The 24237-nt window shown below is 42.5% G+C and overlaps 1 protein-coding gene across 1 annotated transcript in view; it reads right to left on the bottom strand.

Annotated features, from left to right (window-relative positions):
* Window positions 1-24237, bottom strand: part of LOC126263383 (neuronal acetylcholine receptor subunit alpha-7) — a 316056-nt gene that overhangs the window by 248123 nt on the left and 43696 nt on the right. Inside the window, exons 2-3 of the mRNA XM_049960476.1 lie at window positions 23056-23100; window positions 2297-2406 (exon numbers count right to left, since the gene is read on the bottom strand). Coding sequence (XP_049816433.1) covers window positions 2297-2406; window positions 23056-23100 — 155 coding nt within the window. The remainder of the gene's footprint in view (window positions 1-2296; window positions 2407-23055; window positions 23101-24237) is intronic.

Here is a 24237-nt window from a genome sequence, read left to right as displayed (position 1 = left end):
TAAAAAAAAATGACGGTCATTCCACTTGGGACCTGTGGAAGGTACATTAGCTTATTTGTTTCAGTTGTAAATATTTGTCATGTATTATTGTTTTTTTGACATGTTCTACATCTTGGAGTACCTCCTCACTAAGGATAAATTGGAATGAAAGTAAATATAATCTAATCCAAAAACGCCACAGGAGGGCGCGAAATAGAAGGGCTCAAAAAGCATTAACATGCTTTGCTGTTTCTGAATGTGTTTAAAATTTCGTCAAATGGTTTTGAACAGTCCCTAGTGGTACCACCCTGTATATCAGAGCAAAAAGTTTGGTCGCACTACACTCCAAAGTTATCAGATCGCGTTCAGTTACGTTGCAGCCCCACGATGTTCTTAGAATATGGAATGTTGTCAAGAAACTCTTCCTGTTGCTCATCGCACAGCGAACTGTCGTTTCCGACCGTGGAATGTGTGGGGAATCAACAATGCAATGGAAAGTGTGGTTTCATTGACGTGCTTTATACCACTTACTAAGTGGCGGTGTGGCTGAAATGATTTCCTCGTCCACTCGTATGAAAACCGTATGATTTCAACGCTGGGTGTCGCGATTCTGATCTCCATCGCAGAAGTGTCAAAAGAAGGGGTGAAATGTGGGTAAGAGGGAATGTGACGACCTTCCCATAGTGTGACACGTCAACGATGGCATTGGGCAGAATTAGGGTGAAATTTGGTGCCAGTGTGACATGATCAACCCACTTCATAACTCACATGAACTTCTAATGTGTGCCCTTTGTTTAGCATGTGTCGACACCTTGCTGTTTAAAGCGTCGCCGAGACAAGGCTACCACTCCTTCACATGTATACAGGGGAAGGTTGCAGGCACCTTTGAACTACATTTCAAACTCACACGTCGCAGCGCGAGGCAATTTCTGGGTTTCGAAAACGTAATACGCTTTTTTTGACAGTGTGTAAAATGGCTGTATCCCTAAAATTATGTTAGAGTTTTGCGTGAATAAGCGTATTTTACGCGTGCCACCTGCGAGCAACAGTTTATTTTATTTCTAGCAGGCTGTCTCAATGAAAAGTTAACACTAGCTCATGGTACGGCTGTACACGAGAAGCTGACAACGTACTTGGTATCTACATTCATTTACGTACGTTGTATATAAAAATGAACATTTTTATCTGTATATAAAACTAGTCACCCTATCAAAAATGCCAAAATGCGATCCTCCAAAAGAAGGAAGGAAGCGATGAATATGAAAAACGACGTTGTCTAGTGTCATAATGTGATAGATTCGTATAATGATTTGTTCTCACTGACTGACAAATGTACTTTTCGTACTTGACAGTTGATGCACCTTATACTTTTATTTGTTAGGCCAATAGTAAATGAAATTTTTATAATGAATAATTTAAGTTACTACGTATTAGCTTGTCAAATTGCATCGCAACAAATGTACCACTATTAATGAACTTCCAAAAGTAGTGCATTGTAATTGTTTGTTACAAAGCGTTTCTTGTGATTTGGCAGCATTTATTGATGGCTGATTTGTAGAACGAAGGAAGGAAGATTAGATTATCGTCCCGGCGACATCGAGGTCATTAGAGACGGAGTACGAGCTTGGATTGTGTCAGCGATTGGGAAGGAAATCGGCAGTGCCCTTCCAAAGGAAGGCATTTGCCTAAAGCGATTTAGGGAAATCACGGAAAATCTAAATATGGATGGTTGGAAGCGGGTTTAAACCATCGTCCTCCCGAATGCGAGTCCAGTGTGCTAACCATTTCACTATCTCCTCTGTGGATGGTTTGTAGTTGCTTGTCCTACTGACACGCCTAATCAAATAAATCCGACACAACTAAGATTGAATAAGCAACTGGTTGACAGATTGTCATTTTTTCATATGTTCAGCAGGGTTAGCAGCGGAGACTAATTTAAAGCTACGTAAGAGATAATTTAGTAATGATTCTATTTAGGTCGATTTGATGGAACTTCTTCAGTTTCTAATGAATACAAAGAGACCCGAGAAATATAGGATGCTGGTTATGTAGGTCAATAAGTACTGTTATTATGCTGGAGGTCATATCCTTTATCGGTAAAAAAACCAATTCGTGTGAATACTCTGCAAAAGTTTTATTTTCATTGTTTAGCCTTTATCTAACAAATTCACACGATTTCATGACATTAAGGCATTCTGTGCATTTAGTTTGCTTGTGGGATATCTGTGTGGAAAGTGTGAACTTAGCATTAAGCCTTATGAAAGGTGGTCAGGTGGAATGACAGAACCTCCACCAACTGGCTCGTGGCAGAGTTTACCTGTTGTACATGAGGATGTCAGGCCGCCAGATCTTGTTGGGTGTTATCCTGAGGTCCTTGACGCCGCCGTACTCCGACTCGTTCCAGCGCAGGTTGTAGTCCACCCACTCCTGGAACGCCACAGAGCACACACACACATACAAACGCGCGTGCAAGCCAAACAAAGCGGCACACTCCTACACCAGGGCAGAAGTCTAAGCACACTCTCCCTTTTTGCAACGACTGTATCTCTAGTATTCTTTCTGATTAAAACTGAAAGTGACAGAAATAATTGAAAATTATAGTCATTTTCTATAATATATGGAAATAAAGACAATCGAAATAAAGACAACAACATCTTCATATTTTTTCTATTACTTTCTTTTATAATTACATGTAATTTCAGTAGTAGCCATTTCTCAAATTTCAAAATATTATCGTTATCTTAAATACAGAAGATCGTTTTACCGCACATAAATAACAATACTGAGTATATACTGAAGTGCACAGAACTCCTAGTCACAGTACTGCATGCTTTAAGTTGACAGTTGAATTTTATATGTGTCTCAAGTACAAAAAATTAAAATTTAATTCTACTGCACTTAACACGTCACCGTACAGACACGGTGACATTTCGATATACTTTACTACTGATACAAATTCACAAGATATTCGTGAAATGTTACTTCGAACTCTACGTATTAAATTTATTTACGTAGTGAAATGCTAGATAAGAGTGCAAATTTGCTAACGAGCACAAAATAAGTTCAAACTACAAGAGTAAATGTCTAACGTCATGCATATGTAGAATATAGAAGTGAAAAGATATTAAAAACTGAAAAAAGAAAGTAACAAATACAAAAAGCAGTAAGAAGTAAAACTTCATGCAGGTTGGAGCAGATAAATAAAAGAAGCAATTTATTTTTCATTTATTAAAACATTTAATTTCGTTTTCATTATTTTAGTTGATAATTTAATTTTTTCATTTATTATAGTTAATTTAATAATCTAGTCTTGTTTTGCCGAAGACCGAGGAGTTCTCACACTGGTACGCAAAAAGTAAGCGAAGATATCACCCCAGTCCACTGTCAGCTCTTAAGCGAAAGCGAGTTAAGACTACACCTTAGTAAATATTCTCAACAGTTATTTATAATTTGTTATTTATTACAAATTTATATTTATAAATGATGATTTGGTTGTCACTGTACGTATTTAAAGGTCACAGTACAGTCCTATGACGAGTACGTAACGCGTCTCCTCGCTTTGCTTTTAGGAAACATGTTCCATCTAACATTTGCTTGTTACGCACTGTTACACTAACTCACACTGGTAATGAGTGTAACAAATCTTGAAACTACGTGTACGGGACCTGGACAATGAACAAGATCTCTGTCTTTCGCAGATATTGCATTTAAATTAAGCTGTCCTAATGTGCCTCGTGAACTGATATGAAGAGTTTATCTGGTAATAGTGCTATTACGCATTCAAACTCCACGAGTGCTCTATTACGTAACTATGCGGTGAAATGGTGAATAGTGACTTGACAGCGATCAACGGCATACTTCACGGGACAGACACGACTTTGCGTCAGTCATGAAACTTGCTAGTATAGCTTCCATAGTAGACACGAATATGAGAAATGGAACTAACCGGGTTTTGAGTCCTTGTCCAGCACGAAGATTTGACTGGCGACGAAGCTTGCGGTGAACGAGCACTTCGCCACAAACCGAAGATTGATTCGTCCGCCTGTATATTGCCTCGTTATCACCGCTAATGCAATTACCATAGCTCATTGCACCGGACAGCAATTAATGAAATAAAGAAATGTATATTATATTAAATTTAAAGTGAAGTTATTAAGCAACATTTAACGAAGTACGCAGCAAACTAATGTATGTTTCGCTCTCCCGGCGTTACTCGATTCCATCCTTGAGGACCACAGCAGAACAAGAGCATATCGGTATTTATGGTTATTTTTTAAAGATGAGTAAGTTGAGGAAGGTTACAGAGTGAGTTTTAAGAAGTGTCACACACACGGCAGCGACTGACGACTTGGTGGTGAAGAAACAGGCAAGTAACAATGGCAACACATTTCATGCAGGAGTGTTTGGAGATGGTTCATTCCATTTGACACTGTCGTTGTAGCTTCCACGTGAACATCTCCTTTGTTAGTAGTTATGGATGTTTATACTCCAGAATTAGTGAGTAGTGACACATTTGCTTGTTGGCCGTTGTCAGCTTTCAGTTGGAGTGTTTAAAGAAGTCCTCGTTTTTAGCATTACGCAGAATGAAGTGAATCAGTTACGTGATTTACGCCGTAAGGCTATGTGTGACCATAGCATTTATAGATATGGTAACGGTGTGACAGGTTGAAATGTTTATTTAATTTGACTCAGTATGTGATATTTTAAACTTTCTTTGTCGTTACATAATAATTATCTAGCATCGCAGATTTTTAGTATCTGCAAAACAATGACAAGTGAGGTAACAAGTTAAATTAGGAGCACATTATGTGTCACATTTGGAAATATGTATCATTTATGGGGCGTTAAATGTTTGGTTTTGGTACGTAGGTAGAGCGAGATGGGAGGAAGTGTTGTTGCGACTTAGTTTCTACTGTAAAATAGCTATGTACTTAGGTGTCATGCAAGCTGTGCAGCTATTGAAAGATTGTGCTGTTGTGCGTGTTTGGCTAAAACGTTGTTCCATAATCTGTAAGGATGCGAGTGTTTACTTTCTGTTTCAATTCGAGTTATTCCAGGGTGATAGCCGTTGCTGATCACGAATGCTTAGCTGAATTAATTCACATAACGGAAGTTATTCTTAACTACGAGTAGTATTCAGCTGTTGGTGACTATAATGGTCCACATGCACGTGTTTTACTGATATACAAGAGACTCGATTGTTACTGTCCTTTGTTTAGAACAGCTTTAGACTCCATAAATATATGATCCTAATGAAACGTTTATCTTGTAGTGTTTACCTTAAGCATTAACCTTTAAAAGTTTCTGTTTGGAAATAATTTCCTTTTATCGCAAGAAAAAGAAATCAAATTTACACAGCAGTTCATCAGTTAATTTCGTAGCTGCTCACTTGTGAATATTAACTTCTGTCCTTATCAACAGGCTGTAAGCAGGGATGTGTATTCTCTCTCAGTGAAGCTTACTGACTCTGTTCATGAGCCAGTGGTGGATGGAATTTTTCATTTCCTCCACATGAACAAAGCGGGGATCGGAATGAGCATTATTTAGTGGTCTGAGGGGACGCTAGTTTAATGACAGTAAGTGTGACGGGTAAGGAGGCACTTCTCGTCCAAGTTTCGCGATATCAGCAGTGAGTTACCTATCCATGTGAGACCCTGCACTGTGATGCAATTGCATCAAAGTTTTCAGTAACCCAGTTAATTTATACAAAATATCTGGAAGGCCTTTAGCGATGCAAAGGTGGCGGCACATATCACAAGGCTTTACACGGCGGTTGGCACGATTGGAGTGTGTATAGTTATCGTCTGTGGTTACATAGGTATTAATTCATTGTAATTAGGAATGATTGTTATAGAAGCCAAGTCACGTCAAATATCACAATCGTAGGTAACTATCATTCAATATATTCTTCTGCAGCGATGAAATTATGAGACTTGCCTCCAGAAACAGTGGTACTGGAGGAAATGGTAAATATATGTGGTCGGGATTATATTTATTGATCCATATCGTTGCCACGATTATGTATTCGCAAATGTTGAAATACCGTGAGTTGAGAGAAGTCATGGGATATCTTCTAATATCGTGTCGGACTGCGCGATGCAGTTTAGCAGTTGGACGACGGATGGACTCAGCAAGTTCTTGGTAGTTCCCTGCAGAAGTGTTGACTCATACTGCCGCTGTAGCCGTACATAATTGCGAAACTGTCGCCAGTGCAAGATTTTGTGCACGAACTGATCTCTCGATTATGTCCTATAAACGTTCGATGGAATCTATGTCGGCCGGTCTGGGTCGCCAAAGCATTCGCTCGAACTGTCTAGAATGTTCTTCAAACCAATCGCTAGCAGTTGTGTCCCGGTGACATAGCGCTTTGACATCCATAAAAATTCCGCCGTTATTTGAGAAAACGAAGTTCATGAATGGCTGAAAATGGTCTCCAAGTAGAGTCAATGATCGGTTCAGCTGGAGTAAAGGACCCAGTAAGACCATCATTATGGAGTCACCACCATCTAGGGCAATGCCTTGTTGACGACAGCGCCGTTTCGAACCCTAGAATCAGGTCTTATCAACTGAAATCGGGACTCATCTGACTAGGACACGGTTTCCCAGCCATATAGGGTGCAACCGATATGGTCACGAGCCAAGAAGAACCCCCTGCAGGCGATGTCATTGTTAGCAAAGATACTTGCGCCAGTCGTCTGCTGCCGTAGCCCATTAAAGCCAAATTTCGACGGACTATCCTAAACATACATTCGTCGTACGTTCCACATTGATTTCTGCAGTTGCCGCTTGTCTGTTAGTACTGACATCTCTAAGCCAACGCCGCTGCTCTTGGTCGTTAAGTGAAACCGTCTGTGGTGACAGGTAATTCCTGAAATTTGGTATTTTCGACATACTCTTGACACTATGGACCTCGGAATATTAAATTCCCGAACAATTTCCGAAATGGAATATCCCACGTGTCAAGTTCTGCGTTCGAAGTCTGCTGATTGCCGTCGTGCGGCCGTAACTACGCCGGGAAGCTTCCCACATGAATCACCTGACTACATGTGACAGCTCCGCCCGTACACTGCTCTTTTACGTCTTGTCATTCCACCATCGTCTGTGTATGCGCATATGGCTATACCACGACTTTTCTCATTTCAGTGTAATTCTATAGTAAATGGACCTCTCATGTACACTGCTGGCCACCGTAAATGCAACACCAAGAAAGACAAGAGGTAGCGCAACAAAATTTATTTTGTAGATAACATGTTGACCAAGTATCAAATGATTACGTTTACAGACGTCTGTGACATGTGGTTCCTGCCAGAATCAGTAGCCAGAGTAGCCGCCATTGTTGGAGATCACAGCTGCCACACGTCTCGGCATTGAGTCAAAGAGACGTTGGATGTGTTACTGGGGTACAGCAGCCCAAGAAGCTTCCACACGTTGCCAAAGATCATCTGGTGTGGCAGCTGGGGATGTAATCTGGGTCACTCGTTGAGCAACCATGGACCACATGTTTTCTATCGACGAAAGATCCGGAGAGCGAGCCGGCCAGGGAAGCAGTTCAATCTGGTTATTGACGAAGAACCTTTGGACAATGCGTGCCACGTGTGGTCGCGCAATATCCTGTTGAAATATGGCTGTGGCCGAGCCCTGAAGGTAAGGAAGGACAACTGGCTCCAGCACCTCGGATATGTAGCACCGGCTATTTAAAGTACCGGCAATGCGTACTAGAGGCATGCGAGAGTAATATCCAATACCGCCCCATACCATAATACCCGGTGCAAGACCAGTGTGGCGGTGTATAATGCAGCTGTCCAGCATCCTCTCTCCACGGTGTCTCCACACTCGAATCCGACCATCGTGGTGCTGCAGACAGAAGCGTCCTCGTCAGTAAAGACAACGTCATTCCATTCTGCCGTCCACATCCGTCTGTCATCACACCATTGGCGACGGAGACGTCTGTGGTTCTGCGTCAATGGTAGACGAAGCAATGGACGTCTTGCGGACAGACCACTCTGCTGTAAACGGCGTCGAATGGTACGCGCAGACACTGGATGATGCATTACAGACGCAATGTGCTGTGCTATGGTTCGGGATGTCACTGAGCGATCCGTCACTGCCATGCGCACAATTTGCCTATCAGCACGTGCAGTGGTGCACCGAGGTGAATGCGATCGACCACGTCGGTCCGTCGTACCCTCCTGCATCCAACGGTCACACATCCGCATTACAGTTGTTTGGTTTCGTCCAACACGACTAGCGATTTCTCTGTATCCACAATCTCGGTAAGCCACTATCCTTCCTCTGTCGAACTCGGATACTTGATCAAAAGATGTTCGCTGTTGTCTACGAGGCATAACTGATCGTCTTGTGAAAGAACCACAAGGTAAACACACGTGCCGAACGTACACTCGTCGAAATAGCCAAGCCTTAAATGGCGCTATGAGGTGGCGCCACAGTCGCGCGTGATGTGCGTCTGCGCTGAAATTATAATCAGTTGCATATCTCATCGCTGCAAACTCATGGTGTAAATTTCACTCGATTCGGATGCTTCCTTCAGGGTGTTGCATTTACGGTGGCCAGCAGTGTATTATAATCAATCGCCCCTCCAAATGCGGGATTGTATGTCTGCTTGATAAAACAAAGACATCTATCTGGATGTAAAGCGTTTCATAGAAATCACAGTCATCAGTTTCTAAGCATAAATCATCTGTGTTTAAAATATAAATACGCTGTGGGTTTTACCGAGAGATCTGCGTCTTGTTGGATGCCACGACAAAGTTGATTCAACATTTCTTTTACATGATGTTCTGCAGCCTCAAAAAATTCATCTCAGCTCCGGTAAAATACTTTCCTTAGGCAGTGCCCGTAAGGCCACCAGCCGATATTTACACTACTAGAAGACGCTGTGATATGCAAATGATTAGCTTTTCAGAGCGTTCACAGAAGGTTGGCGCCGGTGGCCACACCTACAACGTGCTCACATGAGGAAAATTTCCAACCGATTTCTCATACACAAACAGCAGTTGACCGGCGTTGCCTGGTGAAACGTTGTTGGGATGCCTCGTGTAAGGAGGAGAAATGCGTACCATCACGTTTCCGACTTTGATAAAGGTCGGATTGTAGCCTATCGCGATTGCGGTTTATCGTATCGCGACACTGCTGCTCGCGTTGGTCGAGATCCAATGAATGTTTGCAGAATATGGAATTGGTGGGTTCAGGAGGGTAATACGGAACGCCGTGCTGGATCCCAACGGCCTCGTATCACTAGCAGTCGAGATGACAGGCATCTTATCCGCATGGCTGTAGCGGATCGTGCAGCCACGTCTGGATCCTTGAGTCAACAGATGGGGACGTTTGTAAGACAACAACCATCTGCACGAACAGTTCGACGACGTTTGCAGCAGCATGGACTATCAGATCGGAGACCATGGATGCGGTTACCCTTGACGCTGCATCACATACAGGAGCGCCTGCAATGGTGTACTCAACGACGAACCTGGGTGCACGAATGGCAAAACGTCATTTTTTCGGATGAATCCAGGTTCTGTTTACAGCATCATGATGGTCGCATCGCTGTTTGGCGACATCGCATTGAACGCACATTGGAAGCGTGTATTCGAAATACCCGGCGTGATGGTATGGGGTGCCACTGGTTACACGTCTCGGTCACCTCTTGTTCGCATTGACGGCACTTTGAACAGTGGATGCTCCATTTCAGATGTGTTACGACCTGTGGCTCTACATTCGATCCCTGCGAAACCCTACATTTCAGTAGGATAATGCACGACCGCATGTTGCAGGTCCTGTACGGGCCTTTCTGGATACAGAAAATGTTTGACCGCTGCCCTGGCCAGCACATTCTCCAGATCTCTCACCAACTGAAAACGTCTGTTCAATGGTGGCGGAGCAACTGGCTCGTCACAATACGCCAGTCACTACTCTTGATGAACTGTGGTATAGTGTTGAAGCTGCATGGGCAGCTGTGCCTGTACACGCCATCCAAGCTCTGTTTGACTCAATGCCCAGCCGTATCAAGGCCGTTATTACGGCCAGACGTGGTTGTTCTGGGTACTGATTTCTCAGGATCTATGCACCCAAATTGAATGAAAATGTAATCACATGTAAGTTCTAGTATAATATATCTGTCCAATGAATACCCGTTTACCATCTGCATTTCTACTTGGTGTAGCAGTTTTAATGGCCAGTAGTGTAGTTTAGTCTTCCGTGATCAGTGGTCACAATGATTTGCCTCCTCACAGTACGTTGACGGGTTTAAGTTGTGTACAAAGAGATCTTGAGTCCACAATCGTACCTTTTTTTTTTTTTGAAATACTAATCAAGTACTTTGTTAATTAGGTGAGGACATGGAAGCCTTATTCGGAAGTAATGATAAACGAAACGAGACTGTGCTCCGCTGTCTACGGCACTCTGGGTCTCCCTACTCAAACGGAATACTGAGTGCCTGTTAAGATGGACGGTGAGATTGCAGTCGGCGCGGATGCAGGAGCAGCATCTCGGGGTGCGCTCAGCGCCGCCGGCGCGACTCGGAGGCCGCTTGGTGTGGCGGTCCCGAGCGGCACGCGCCGACCTTCGCCGCCGGCACCGCCGCCGCCACCACGGCGCCGACGTCTGCGCCTGCTCCGACGCCTTCATTAGCGGTGTCTTTGTCCGCTGCTTAATTACAAGGCGCGCCTCTGCCGCAAACGCCGCACCGCGCAGCTTTGATACAGATCCGCGGTGCGCCGCCGCCGCCGTCACCGCCGGTAATTGACTTTGGCTGCCTGCAGTTTTGCGGCTGCATTCTCCATTGGGACCACTAGAGATGTAATTACCGCGGATCAGCGGCGGAGGAGCGGTCGGCTTGACCTTCAGGCACCAGTGGACAGGTGTCAGTCAGTGCGTGACGTACCTCCTGCCCAGCGATGTATTATTCTCGGCTCCTTATTTGGCAGTTAGGGTGTTGTGCGATATTCAAGTTTATTCGTGACGTTTCAGGTTGTCGTTTCGGTCGTCAGCTCTGAGGCTGGTTTGATGGAGCTCTCTATTCCTGTTGTTTCTCTGGCTGAAGTTCGTCGTAGGAGAGAATGAAGATGAGCAGGTAAGTCTACCAATGCGCGTCTCAGGAACACGGTTTTGTGGGTTCAGCAAGGAGTTCAGTCATTCACTGTATGTGAAGGATTACAGACTTCCTCAGCCTGCACTTTATTGATGTGGATTATTCATAAAACATACATGATCGATTTTGAGTGAGACTCTCCATCATCATGTATCAGGGAAACCAACCTCATTTACATCGATTCAATAAAATACGTGAAGGCCGGTAGGAGATAACCAACAGTATCTTGCCATATCACGTAGTTAAATCGTGTAAATCTTGTTTTTTGTTTTTGTTCCACAATGCATACGAAACTCAATTGAGCAACGGGTTCTGGTTCACCTTTAGCCAGGGACCCCAGGAGATTACACACATGTCACGAACATCAATAGAAGCTCGGTATCATCCTTTATTTCCGCATTCATAGCGCAGAAAACAAAAGCTGGGTCTGAAGCATGCGTTTATATCCATTTGCAGTATGTCTAAATCACTGTAACAAGAAACATTTGTGTGAAGACGGGGGTTTTTCACACAACTGCTGAGCATCGTCAGAACGTAGTGGAACGTCTGATGCTCGGATGCAGATCTGAATCCATCGTGGAGTAACACAGATGAGATTATCAAGCCACTCCTGATCCAAATTGTCCAATCTCCAATGGCGATTCTGCGTAAGTCGCACAGAATACTGGTCCTTGTCGACGTCCAACAACAGCTCGTTTCAGTCGATCCCACACATGTTCGACTAGGTTCAAGTCCGGGGGATAGGCAGGCCATTTTGGTGATTCTAGCATGCTGGAGGAACATGTTCACGAGGACAGTACGATGAGCACTTGCGTTATCATCCAAGAAGATGGAATTGTCACGTACGTGTTGGCTCCACTAATGGTTGCAGTCTCTGAAACTTCTCAACAACCACGAAAGGTGTGCGGTAGTAGCATGTAATGCCATCCCAGAACATCACTCCACCATATCACCTTGATGCACGTGTGGGACAAAGCTTTGTAGGCGCTCGATATTATCAGCGTACAAACAGATCCGAGTTTTGTCCGTAAACAACACCCGACGTCAACCCTGGGGCCTCCATTCTGCATGATTTCTTGCCCATCTGTAATTGATCCCACGACCTTGTACAACGTCGTGTTCGCCATGATCGTCGGGAATATAGATTCGTAACATGCTATCTTCTCGTATCGGTTTGATGCGATACATGACGTCCCGTAGCCTCTTCGAACGTCCAGTTCAATTCTTGAGCACGGAGCCCACAGTTCCTTTGCCTCGGAAGTCGTAGGTATCGATCATTCTGTGCACCTGTCGAGAATAGACGGCTTGTGCGATGTTAGTCCTCAACACTACCTGTCAACTGGAACCGATTCCTTGTCCGAACCACATCATTTTGACTCCGGTGCACGCGTCGAGCAACGTCCGTGGTTGAGAAGTGTGATTTCAAAGGTCATTGATGTTTGCCCATCTGAGAGACTTGACCTTCCGCTATAAGCCGTTTGGTACTCTTCATACCTTCAACATTTGGGCTAGTCAAGCTCACAATTAAGCTGGATCCTCCATTCCCCAGTGATCTCATCTTGTAGCGGACGTAGGTCTTCCTTAATAATTTTCGCTTTCAAACTAGAAGATTATTGCAATTATGCAGATGCTGTATCTGAGTTTTTTTACCGTTAGAGTTCGAAATTCCTCGACAGATTAAAAAGCTGACGGAGACTGGAGTAAGATTAGTTTCCAATTTGGATCCTCGCTTTGATCTCTGCCTGACTGTAAAAGAAAAAATCACCCTAACACAGTTAAAGTCATTCACTATTTTGGAGGATCGGCTTCGGACTACCAATGGCTAGATTGGATACTTTTTCCGCTGTTAATTTAACTATTTAGTTTCGCAAGGTTTACTGTCTCTTTTCCTTGCTGATATGGAAGTGATGCAAAAGTTCTTTTTTTGAGTGGTTTATATACGCAACCGTTGTATCACTTTACAGAGCGATGCGGTATAATAGGTAGCACACTGGATTCGCATCCGTGGTGACTACAGTTCAAATCGGTGTTCGGCCATCCAGAATTAGGTTTTCCGTGATTTCCCTAACTCGCTCCAGGCAAATTCCGAGATGGCTTCTTCGAAACGGCACGATCGATTTCCTTCACCATCCTTGAGACATTCCAAGCTTATGATCCATCTCTAATTATCGTGATGTGACGGGAAGTTAAATTCTAATCTTCCTTCGTTTCTTTTGTCACGTGTTTCTTTGTGTGGTACGTTAGACATTTTTCTCGTTGCCTCGATCCACGACTTCCTCATTTCTTACACCATCAGTCCATTTGAACAGTCTGCAGCACCAGAACATTTCAAAAGCTTCCAGTTGTTTCACTTCTGTCTTCCCCATCGTGCAAATTCCGCACCCATACGGAGCCGTGCTCCAAACATAACTTTTGTATGTTAGTAGTAGTTTCTTTTTATAGAAAAAACTTCTGTTTTTGTAATTTTTGTTACTAGGTCATCCTCGCACCGTCAATCTTTATCTATTTCCAATGTAACAAAATTCATCCACTTCTTCATGAGTCTCATATCCAAGTGCAGCAGTTAGCAGTTAGTTGCCCGGTGTGCTAGCCTGCTGATACCGTGCCAGTGCATCAGTTTTCTTTTTGATTACGTCCATACTGTAGCCATTAGCCAGCACATGTTTCACTTAATTAGGCACTCGACAGTTCACTTTCGCTTTCGCGACCACTGCTGTGTCACCAGCTTGCCGTATAACGCTGAATTTCCGTCCGTAGCAAACGACTCCCACACCTTTGCTCTCCACAATTCCTCTTCTATATAAGAATTAAATATTAGTGATGATAATGAGGAACACTGCCTCACACCTCTCCTGATTTTAGCCATTTGTATTATTCCGTCAACCTACTTCGCCTAATGTAAGGAGGATGGAGATATATCTTAAAACGTTGTAGCAGAGATTCAGCAGAGAAATGAATGAGGAAAGTTTTGGAGTGATATCTTGGGAAATTTCTTGTAATTTCAGTTTCCGTTAATGAAGTTGGAGCAATAAAAAAAAAAAGAACATTATTGCAAACTTCTTGATGCCACGGTGTTTTCGTCGGAAAATTTAATTTTTCTCCTCCTGCGGAGCCACAAGTCCATTTTGAACACCTGCATTAAAGTTTTTGAGCATTACATCTGATTTAGTTCATCACTGATCAGTAAATGGGCAACAAAGTTTAATTTTATGAAATAAGGCAGTGCAAATTATATAGTAAACTCTTTAATTTCTTATTCAGAGGTGTATTTTATATTCTTCCCCCCATTGCACTGTGGTACGAATCATAAAATAATTAATGCAGAAGAAGATAATTTTGTGTCAGGAGGAAGGTAACCACTTATAGTACTTTATTTGATAGTTAATTTTCTCTGAGTCACTTTTTCCAAAAAATTAACAACTTTATCGTTCATTTACTGTTGTATCATAATTAATGCAGATGTGCACCAAGAAAATGTCAGTGTTCTCCCCGAAAATGCTCATGCAGCTTCGTAACGCGTTAAGGAGAAAAGTAACACATGGTTACTGACATTGCTGTATTACTAGTAAATACTGGTTGTTACTCGTAAAGATATCTTCAACCGAGAAACTCTATTTATTCACGTATTATGTGTGATTGATGAGGTAGTGAGCGAGTAAAATTAGCGGTGTGGCTTGTTACTAGCGTTTTTGGAGATCATCATGTTTTGAATTTTGGACGAGTCGTAGAATCGACTGTCTGAACAAGCTACCTTTACCCCTGAACTGGGACAGACGCACCCCAGAAAATGCAATATTTACCCGGCTGCTTAAACCGTATGCTGCTTATTTGCTGGAAAGAAGCTTACATGACTCGTTACTTCATACCTCCCCAGTGAGATTACCTAATGAGTATTCTTCGTTTTTTTGACAATCAATGACAGACCTAATATAGAACTGAGTGAGAAATCCTCTAGGATAACCACCAGCCTCTAATTAGAGAATTTTATAACAGTGTAATGTAGAGTTAGGCATGAAATTCTTCTTGTCTGGTTGTAGGGGATAACCGACTGGCTGGTGTCTACTTCAAGAGAACAAGGCACCCATCACTTACACTCTTGTGACGGGTGACATAGAGGGTAGTGTCTTCTCGACCGAGAGTGTCAGGTGAGGAGGACAGCGAACTGTTTCTCGAGCAGCAAGAGGTCGACAGAATTAGTGTTTTATGATTGATGGTCATTTTAGTAAACTTATATGGATTCAGTAACCACATAATCTCATCAGATAAAACATTACTCATCCCCTTAAAATAGCTCACACTAATTCATTGGAACGATCTAGCTGGTGTAGAGCTGATACCCTCCCTGGTTCACTTGTGTCATGGCAGCGAAGCAGTGTGTATGTTCCATGCTGATGTCTGGAATATGCGCAATAACAGGGGTGACTTTTTTGAAAATAAAACGTGTTTCAGAATGAATTTTTACTTTGCAGCAGAATGTGGGCTTGTATGAAACTTCCTGCCAGATTACAACTGTAAGGCAGACAGGTTCTCGAACCCCGGAACATTGCCTTTCGCAGGCAGGTGCTCTACCATTTTTTTTAAAAATCTCATTTATTGGTCGTTGCATTTGTTCGAGGAAGACGTTGCATGACACCCGTTCAAGTCCATCGTTGATACAGTTACTCGGTTTTTCTTTCTTTTTTTTTTATTACAGAGGGCAATTAACCCTCTGACCGAACACGCTGAGCTACAGTGCCGGCACCAACTGACTTACAACCCATGCTCACAGCTCTACTTTCGCAAGTACCTCATCTCCTACCCCAAATACACAGTTCTCCTGCGAAACCCGTGGGACTAGCATTCCTACGAAAGTTGTGGTTCTAGCACTCCTCGAAGATTTCCAGACTATAAATTTCGCAACAGAACTTATGTGAAATTTGTAAAGTAGGACATAAGGTACTAGCGGCATCAAGTTGTGAGGACAGGTCGCGAGTCGCTTTCGAGTAGCTCAGTTGATAGGCACTTGCCTGCGAAAGACAATGGTCTTGGGTTCGAGTCCTGACCCGGCACACAGTTTTAATCTGCTAGGAAGTTTCAATAAATGTTTCAGTGTTACCCTACCGTTCGTCTTTCATTCACTTTTTCCTACATTTACAGTGCCTGACCACTGTTCATTTTTCAGTTCAGTTGAGACACAAATTAGTTTAGTGAAAACCAGTTAGATACCCTAACATTTTCATCATATAATATTTCTGTTTATCATACTACTGTGTTATCTTCGGCTACGATAGTCATTTATCACATGAGAAGGTCTTCTTTGTTGTTGTGGAAGGAAATCGAGAAAAATTTATTCTTTTCTGCACTTACTGTCATTTTATGATGAGCTCTGCTGGAGAGGTAAGTTAAGAAAAAAAATCTTGTTAATGGTTATAAAGGAAACAACATTTATTCCACTAATTATATGTTACAGGATGCTTCATAATATCTATTACAGGCTTCTGGAGGTTGCAGAAGGGACTTAGTAGACAAAGTTTTGATAAGAACCCATGTACGGAAACATATGTGTGAATGAAAAATATGAATATCAAATCACTTTCAAAGTTCCCGATTTACGGTACGCACATAGTGGGGACGATGAGCTCTGGCGTGTGTAATGTGCAGGAGTTGGTCCACGTGACGATCCTGCTGTTCCTTGCAGAAGACGTATCTGCGACGAATGTATTCATACGCACTGTCCGCAAGCCATGGTGCATGTTTGTGGAGAACTGCTACCAGCACTTCTATTTGCGAGCGAACCGGTTTCTCGCAGTCTTTGTTGTAGTCGGACGAAAATGGTATGTGATGGATTGAGACGATTCGGAAGACGTTGTCGATAGATGGGTTATGCAGCTCTGCCATTAAGTACCGTACCACGATGTTGGAGATTTGAAAATCAGCCGATCTTCAAGCCTGTTTTACAACAAACCGGTACATTTTAGGACATGAGTTCCTTATCAAAACTTTTTTGCGCTAAAATCCCTCTACAACCTCTAGAGGTGCAATAGGAATTGTGAAACATCGTCTATTAGAGTAACAAAAAGTGATTTGATTACTTTCCTCTCTGAAATGGGAAATTTTTCTGCAATGAAGCGAGAGAAGAATTCACTTACATGAAAAATTCAAATTTTACGTAATAATGTTCTAATTCTGGAATAACCTCGTAATTTTTATTTGTGGACCATTAAAGTCGTTTAAAACAACTGCGATTCCAGTATGGTTGTATTGTAAAACGCTAACACACTTTCTGTACACATACGTCAGAAGTGTTTTAAAAAGCTAAATATGCGAAAATCGCCTTGTAAGCTACGCAGAAGGAATTTCACGCACTAGTGTCGAACTAATGTGCATTTTCTGGCAACTAGAACTATGTCTCGTTTGGAACCTGCTACTTTTCGTGCCAAAGTTGTGTATCGAATACAGTTTTATTATAAGAGATGGATTAATAAGGTAGTTCAGATACATGGATAATAGGGAAGGCTTTATTATCTAACGAGGTTCTACATTTACGTGGTTGTCTGGGGAAAAATCATGAGTACAAAGTATATAAATTTGCGCATCTGCCGTGTGTGTTTTTAATGAATCAGCAGTTAAAACACTTACCAACGTAAGCCAAATATTTGTAATTAGGAGTTGATTCTTCTCGTCCTATTGCAAGACACAACAGAAGGGAAACAACTGTTGTTAGTGACATGGCATTTCATGCAGCAGGCAGGCGGGCGCGGTCCACAGGCTCAGGAGTTTCATTTGGGGGGGGGGGGAGGGGGGCTAAAAGGGGGGCGGGGCGGGAGGCAGGAAGGGTGTCTGCAGCCGCTGACCTCTGGACAATCCCAGCCAGCTTTAATTCATTTACTGCACCCTCAAAGCCATCTACAAAAAGCGTCGGAGTAACATTTCTGATCACGCAGCTGGTCATTAAGCAGTCATTATCACGTGCATCTATAGTAGGCGACTTCGTTCTTGGATTAACCATGGGAATCATCCTAACTTCACCAGACGTGCTACCTCCACAAAAAAGAGTCGATACCGGGCGTCTGAACGATGCTGATGAACTTTAGCAATACTGGTCGGTACCCACTCGTAGGTAGCTCGTGTGAAAGGGCTTAGATCACTTCATATCAGTTTTCAAAAAAGAAAGCGGGGCAAAAAATCATGACGCAGGATCCATTTCAGACCGGGTAACACTCGAAAATAATAAAAATATGTTTGTACCCTTTGGTCCCGAAACATAATATTTTCCGAAAAATCCAAGAATTTGCGATTTCAATTCATTTTGAGCACACTTCCGCAGGAAAGCACTTGCTATCTTGGAGAGGGGGGGGGGGGGGGGCAAAAACGTGTAGACATAAAATTTCTTTAATTTAGTATTATAGCACGTAAACTGCGAGACCGCTTTCATTCTCTTGAATATCGCGAGATTTGAGTCTGAAATCCACGAATCTTGACTGTTGGCCTTTCAGCACTTAGCTACAGACCGCTTAAATAGCGCTTTCCGTCACAAATACGTTTGCAGTTTTTCGGAAAATACTAGGTTACGGGCCTGAAACGCATATAAAATTTTCACATTTTCGATTGTTCTAAGTTTTCAGCTGGATCCTACGATATATTTTTCGTCTCGATTGTTTCGGAAACGAAAGTGTAGTAACAGAAACGACTTTCAAGAAGCTACTTCCTAGTGCCCCTCTCAACTCGTCGAAATCGGTGTATCATAGGATATTTTCTCTCCTGCAGTTATGAATGTCGAGCAGTCGGATAACATACTTTACAATGGTAGTATCTTATTCATCAAGTTGATGAACTTGGAATTACGTCTCGAGGCTGATTAAATTTATAAATCTCCAAACATACAGCATTACGCCATTTATTTCGCACATGATTAGTTTCTAGGATTCAGCTCTTATTCTCAAACGCCACCGGTATAACAAACAGCGTGCATTTGTGCTTAGCGTTACTTCACTTGCCTTATGACTTGGATTATTAGCGTTGGCTAGTATGTGCATACACCGACTGCGTTAATTCAGTAAATGTAGTTTCTCTTTGTTAATCGTTTCACTAACGGAGCACGCAACGAAGTACCTGACATACATTGAAATCTTATAAAAGCATAAGCATCTGTCTTACAGCATCGTACATTATACGTAGATAGTTATGTAAAGAAATGATTTTTTGTGCCTTTTGGTAATAGTTTCACCTCAAGTGATCTTTGCAATTTTTCCGCTTTGATGTCGGTTAACCTCAGGCTTTGATCCGTGTTTGTTATACAGATCACATTTGACAATGGGAGGTGGTCTTCTAAACTAGTTCTGTCTTAAATAATTGGTGTAAAGCTGATTGTTTGGAGATAATTTACAGATTTCCATGGATTGCAACACGGGGTAAACCACGTACACTTTTGTATTCACAAACAGCCTTACGATGTGTGTAGAAGTTTACACCGTGTAAAACTATCATTTACTCTTTCGTTCCGTTTAATCCCCAATTGCACTCGAGTTAGAGCACTTCAGAAGCCCCATTTCCTCTCACTTTACCTTCATGATCAATGTGAGAGATTCATGTGGGAGAAAGTATTACGCCGCCTGACTCTTTTTAGTTCACGTGATCTAGAAACTTCATTCAAGCTCTCCGAGATGCTTTCTTCTGCAACTGCCACTACTTCGGTTGATCATTTCGTGACGTTCTAGCGCAGCTATTCTTCGATTCTTCTCTACGTGTTGAGTTAATTCTGCCATATAAGGGTCTGAGTTTATGAGAAATATTCAAGGATCGCCGAATGAAGGTCTTCTAGATCATCTCCTTACTGGACTAATTAAACATCGTTAAGATTCTTCCACTGAAGCTACGTATGGCATCTACCATTCCTACGCCCAGATGCTCCCCTGAAAACTTCCCCATCGATATTGTTGTGCTCGTAACTATTTCCACTGACGACGACAAATGTGACCAATCAGAAATGAACTAATTTTTCTGTTTACGATCGAGACCTTACATGTAAATGCGGCTAGAACTCTCCAGACCATCATTGTCCATCGCCCCAAAGATATCAGTTACATATTTTTCACTTGCTCCTCTTAGGGGAAAAGGCGGGCTGTTTTATCTTTGCAGTCACTTGGTTTCTGCTGATTCTGTTTTGCAGCTCGCGTGTTTCTGCGGTTAGTTATGTTAAGGGAGAAGAATAATTTTTTAAATCCCACTTGGGAATTTATTAGGAGCTGATTACTGGAGACGACTCTTTTACTAACGGTAGAGCGCTGGGAAACCTTCTGATACCCTGGTGAATGCTAATGATGTATTTAACACGTCGCATGTAAGACCTGGGGACGTTTCACTTCGATGTTACGTGGAAAGTGATATTGGTTAGCCTACTTATCGGAGTGTGGCAAATAACATCTCTGATTTATTTTTGAACCATGATGTAATTTGGATAGTAATAGCATTATCGTATTAGTACAGGAAAACATAGTATTTCAAAACTATACACGGTACTGTATAAAATATATTTTTCCGTCAACCAATATTAATGATATGAACCACACTGACGACTTTGTAAGCTACTAGAAATATAAAGTAATGATTCGATCTATGTTTACGTAAATGTCACAGCAACCATTAGACTTAGTTCTGACAGTGACACGTCCGAACAGATACAGTATTTGGCAAAAGATATTACCAACCCTATGCTCTGCAGCCCTACACGAGGTTTTTTCAGCACGTAAAACTGAGATAAGGAAGGAAAAGGTATATCTATTAATGGAAGACGTCTCAACCACTTTCGTTTTCCTGATGACACTATTCTGCTTATGTCTATTGCAGAAAAACTTCGACAACTATATGAGGAAGTACATAGGGAAAATTATAAAGTAGGCATGAAATTTGGTTATAATGCAAATAAAACAATGTGCAATCAACACAACGAAAAGAAAATTATACATATTAAGAGTAAAGTCATAGAACTAGTTGGCTATATTTTGTAATTAGGGCAGACGAAGACAACTAGATCGGCAGTAAAATAAATATTGAAAAGAGTAAAAGTTTCTTGTACTGCTTTTGGTAAAATAATTACAGTTTCCAAAGTTACGCTTTGAAAAGTTTGTATTGTGTAGCTGTCATTTGATGCGAAAATAATTCAAAAACAGAAGGTTGATTATTGACGAATGGATGCACGAAATTGCTAAGAGAGACAGAAAAACGGACGAATGTTTGGAGAAGAAACTGGAATGGAAGCCGCCATTACGACTATAAAGAAAACGAAGTGGGGGTGGATGGAACATGTAATTTATCGAATAGATGGTACTGCATTCCACGAGATAAGAAAAGACCAAGACGTTGTTTTGTGGATGACGTTAGTAAATATGCTAGATGCATTTATCTGAAGTCAACAATGAATCAAAATGTCTTGAGGGAGCATTTATTCAGCAGTGGATGTCAGATGGCTGATGATGATAATGGTAATGATGACAGTGATGCCGGCCGCTGTGCCCGAGCGGTTCTAGGCGCTTCAGTCCAGAACCGTGCTGCTGCTACGGTCGCAGGTTCGAATCCTGCCTCGGGCATGGATGTGTGTGATGTCCTTAGGTTAGTTAGGTTTAAGTAGTTCTAAGATCTAGAGGACTGATGACCTCAGAAGTTAAGTCCCATGGTGCTCAGAGCCATTTGAACCATTTTGATGGCAGTGATAACAGGTTGAATCCAAACTACACTGATAAACTTTCTGAGATTTATCTGTGTTGTTTACTGATGATCCAAGTCTTCTTAGTTGACACCACTTCGGCGAGTGTGTGTGAACGAGAATGAAATGATGAAGAAGACAGCACAACACCAGTGCCTGAGCAGAGAAAGTCTCTGACCCGGCTGGGAATCTAATCCGGATCCCTCCATGGGATGCGCTAACCACTCAGCTAAGGAGACAAACATTTTCTGATTAACTTGATGTAACAATCTTTCAGTCTTTACATCTGAAAATTTAAGGTATTGAGAAACAAATACAGAAAAAATATTTGAAATATAAAAAAATGTGTGATTATGAAGTTTTTTCATTACTTGGCGAAATTAATTTGCTCCAGAAAAAAATTACAATATAATCAGCAAAACCTGATTAGCTTAGGCACGTTCCATTAACTTGTATTCCTTTTTCATTTTCTAAACATAGGGATTTGAAAGTGTACTAGTTTTATGGGAACGAATTTTGTTGTACTGCTGAGAATAGGCTTGACCTGAGTGTTCTTCATCGTATGTTAAAGGTAATTTTAAATTTCGTACTTTCCTCACGAATACTTTGCGACTCATTCTGTGGTATCTCTTGATAATGCTATTGCTGTTGACATTTCCCACTGACACCTAAAACTACAATCCCGCGTCCGGCCATCCTAATTTAGGTTTTCCGTGATTTCCCTAAATCGCTCCAGGCAAATGCCGGGATGGTTGCTTTGAAAGGGCACGGCCGACTTCCTTCGCCGTCCTTCCCTAATCCGATGAGACCGATGACCTTGCTGTCTGGTCTCTTCCCCCAAACAACCCAACGCAGCCCCCTAAAACTAATGGAGGTTGCCAGGCAAATGCCGGGATGGTTGCTTTGAAAGGGCACGGCCGACTTCCTTCGGCGTCCTTCCCTAATCCGATGAGACCGATGACCTTGCTGTCTGATCTCTTTCCCCAAACAACCCAACCTGACCCCCTAAAGCTAATGGAGGTTGGCACCCGCAGACACCCAGTCCCGCTGGCGCCCCGCCACTGGCCGAGGGCAGCTCGCACCTCGGTGTAAGTAAGGGTGGAGCGGGGTCTCCGGGCCTGTGGACGCCTGACGCAGCCAATGAGCAGACAGCGAGTGCGGGGCTGCGCCAGAGAGCAGCGGCGGCGCCTCGGCGCAGCAGACGCGGACACATAGAGGCACACACTCAGCTAGCACCGCCGCCTCGTGCCGTGCCGTGCACACACTCACTCACTGCGGTCCCACTTACCATGTTCAACCAAGCGTTGGTTGTCAGAATTTGGTTCTTTTCGTCCTAGAAAAGAGAGGGGAGAGAAACAAAGAGAGTGGTCAGGTGGCGAAGACAGGAACGCCGCTGGGCTTCGGTGGCGCTTAGCTTTGCTTTGCGTTTTGCTGTGCTTTGCTCGGCTGTGCTGTACTGTGCTTTGCTTTACACCGCTTTGATGCACCGCTGGTCTTAGTGCTAGAGAGATTAACTGGATAACTTGCTGACTGCTGGCAACTAGTTTCCTGAATACCTGGAAGGCCTCTTACACACTGCTGACTGGTTTCTGGCAGCTGCGGCTAGCAGCAACAATTGAAGGTTGGAGCAACCAGAAGGAGGAGATCAGGGAACAACAAGTGCTGTGTTCTCGGCTTCCAGTGTGCACTGAGTTGGACGCAGAGGCCAAAGTTGTCGTAGTTTTTGTGACTACTCAGAACGAAAATGAAGAAACAGAATACTGGGTGTAATCTCTGCTGCAAGATCTAAAGGAGTGAGGCTATATCCAGAGTTTACTGTAGTTTTACAGTCAACACAGGGTGTGTCATGGGGCGATCACTCTGTTTTTAAAATAATTGAAAAGCCACGATCGCTTCAATCGTTTATTAGATGACAGGTTTCAGCACTCTGAAGGTGCCATCATCAGATCTGAAACGTGGATTAACATTTATAAAACCACATGGACGTCATGGCATATGAGGAAGACCATCTGATAAAATCATTGTCATGACCAATAAAAAATAATAAAAAAAAACTGCTCTCATGGTCGTTCTTTCCATAAAATATAAAATTGAAGTCACCAGATAAAACTACCACAGCTCCTAAGTGGTCGTGACAATGATTTTATCAGATTGTCTGCCTCATATGCCGTGATGTTCATATGGTTTTATAAATGTTAATCCACATTTCAGATCTGATGATGGCACCTTCAGAGAGCTGAAACCGGTCATCTAATAAACGATTGAAGCGATCGTGGCTTTTCAATTATTTTGCTGTAGTTGTTGATCATTTACGTGAAAATGTCAGTAGGTGTAGCTGTTTTCGCAGATGTTTTCGATGGCTCTTTCATAGAGTAGCAACAGAGTGTTCCATCAAGTAATTTCATCTCCACTTTCACAGTATTTTCATTATAAGATGTATTTTCGGCATTAAATTGTTCAGCTGCATTGA

Source organism: Schistocerca nitens, chromosome 6, assembly GCF_023898315.1.
Source record: "Schistocerca nitens isolate TAMUIC-IGC-003100 chromosome 6, iqSchNite1.1, whole genome shotgun sequence".
NCBI classification, from domain to species: Eukaryota; Metazoa; Arthropoda; class Insecta; order Orthoptera; family Acrididae; genus Schistocerca; species Schistocerca nitens.
This window is presented reverse-complemented; position numbering and strand designations above follow the sequence as displayed.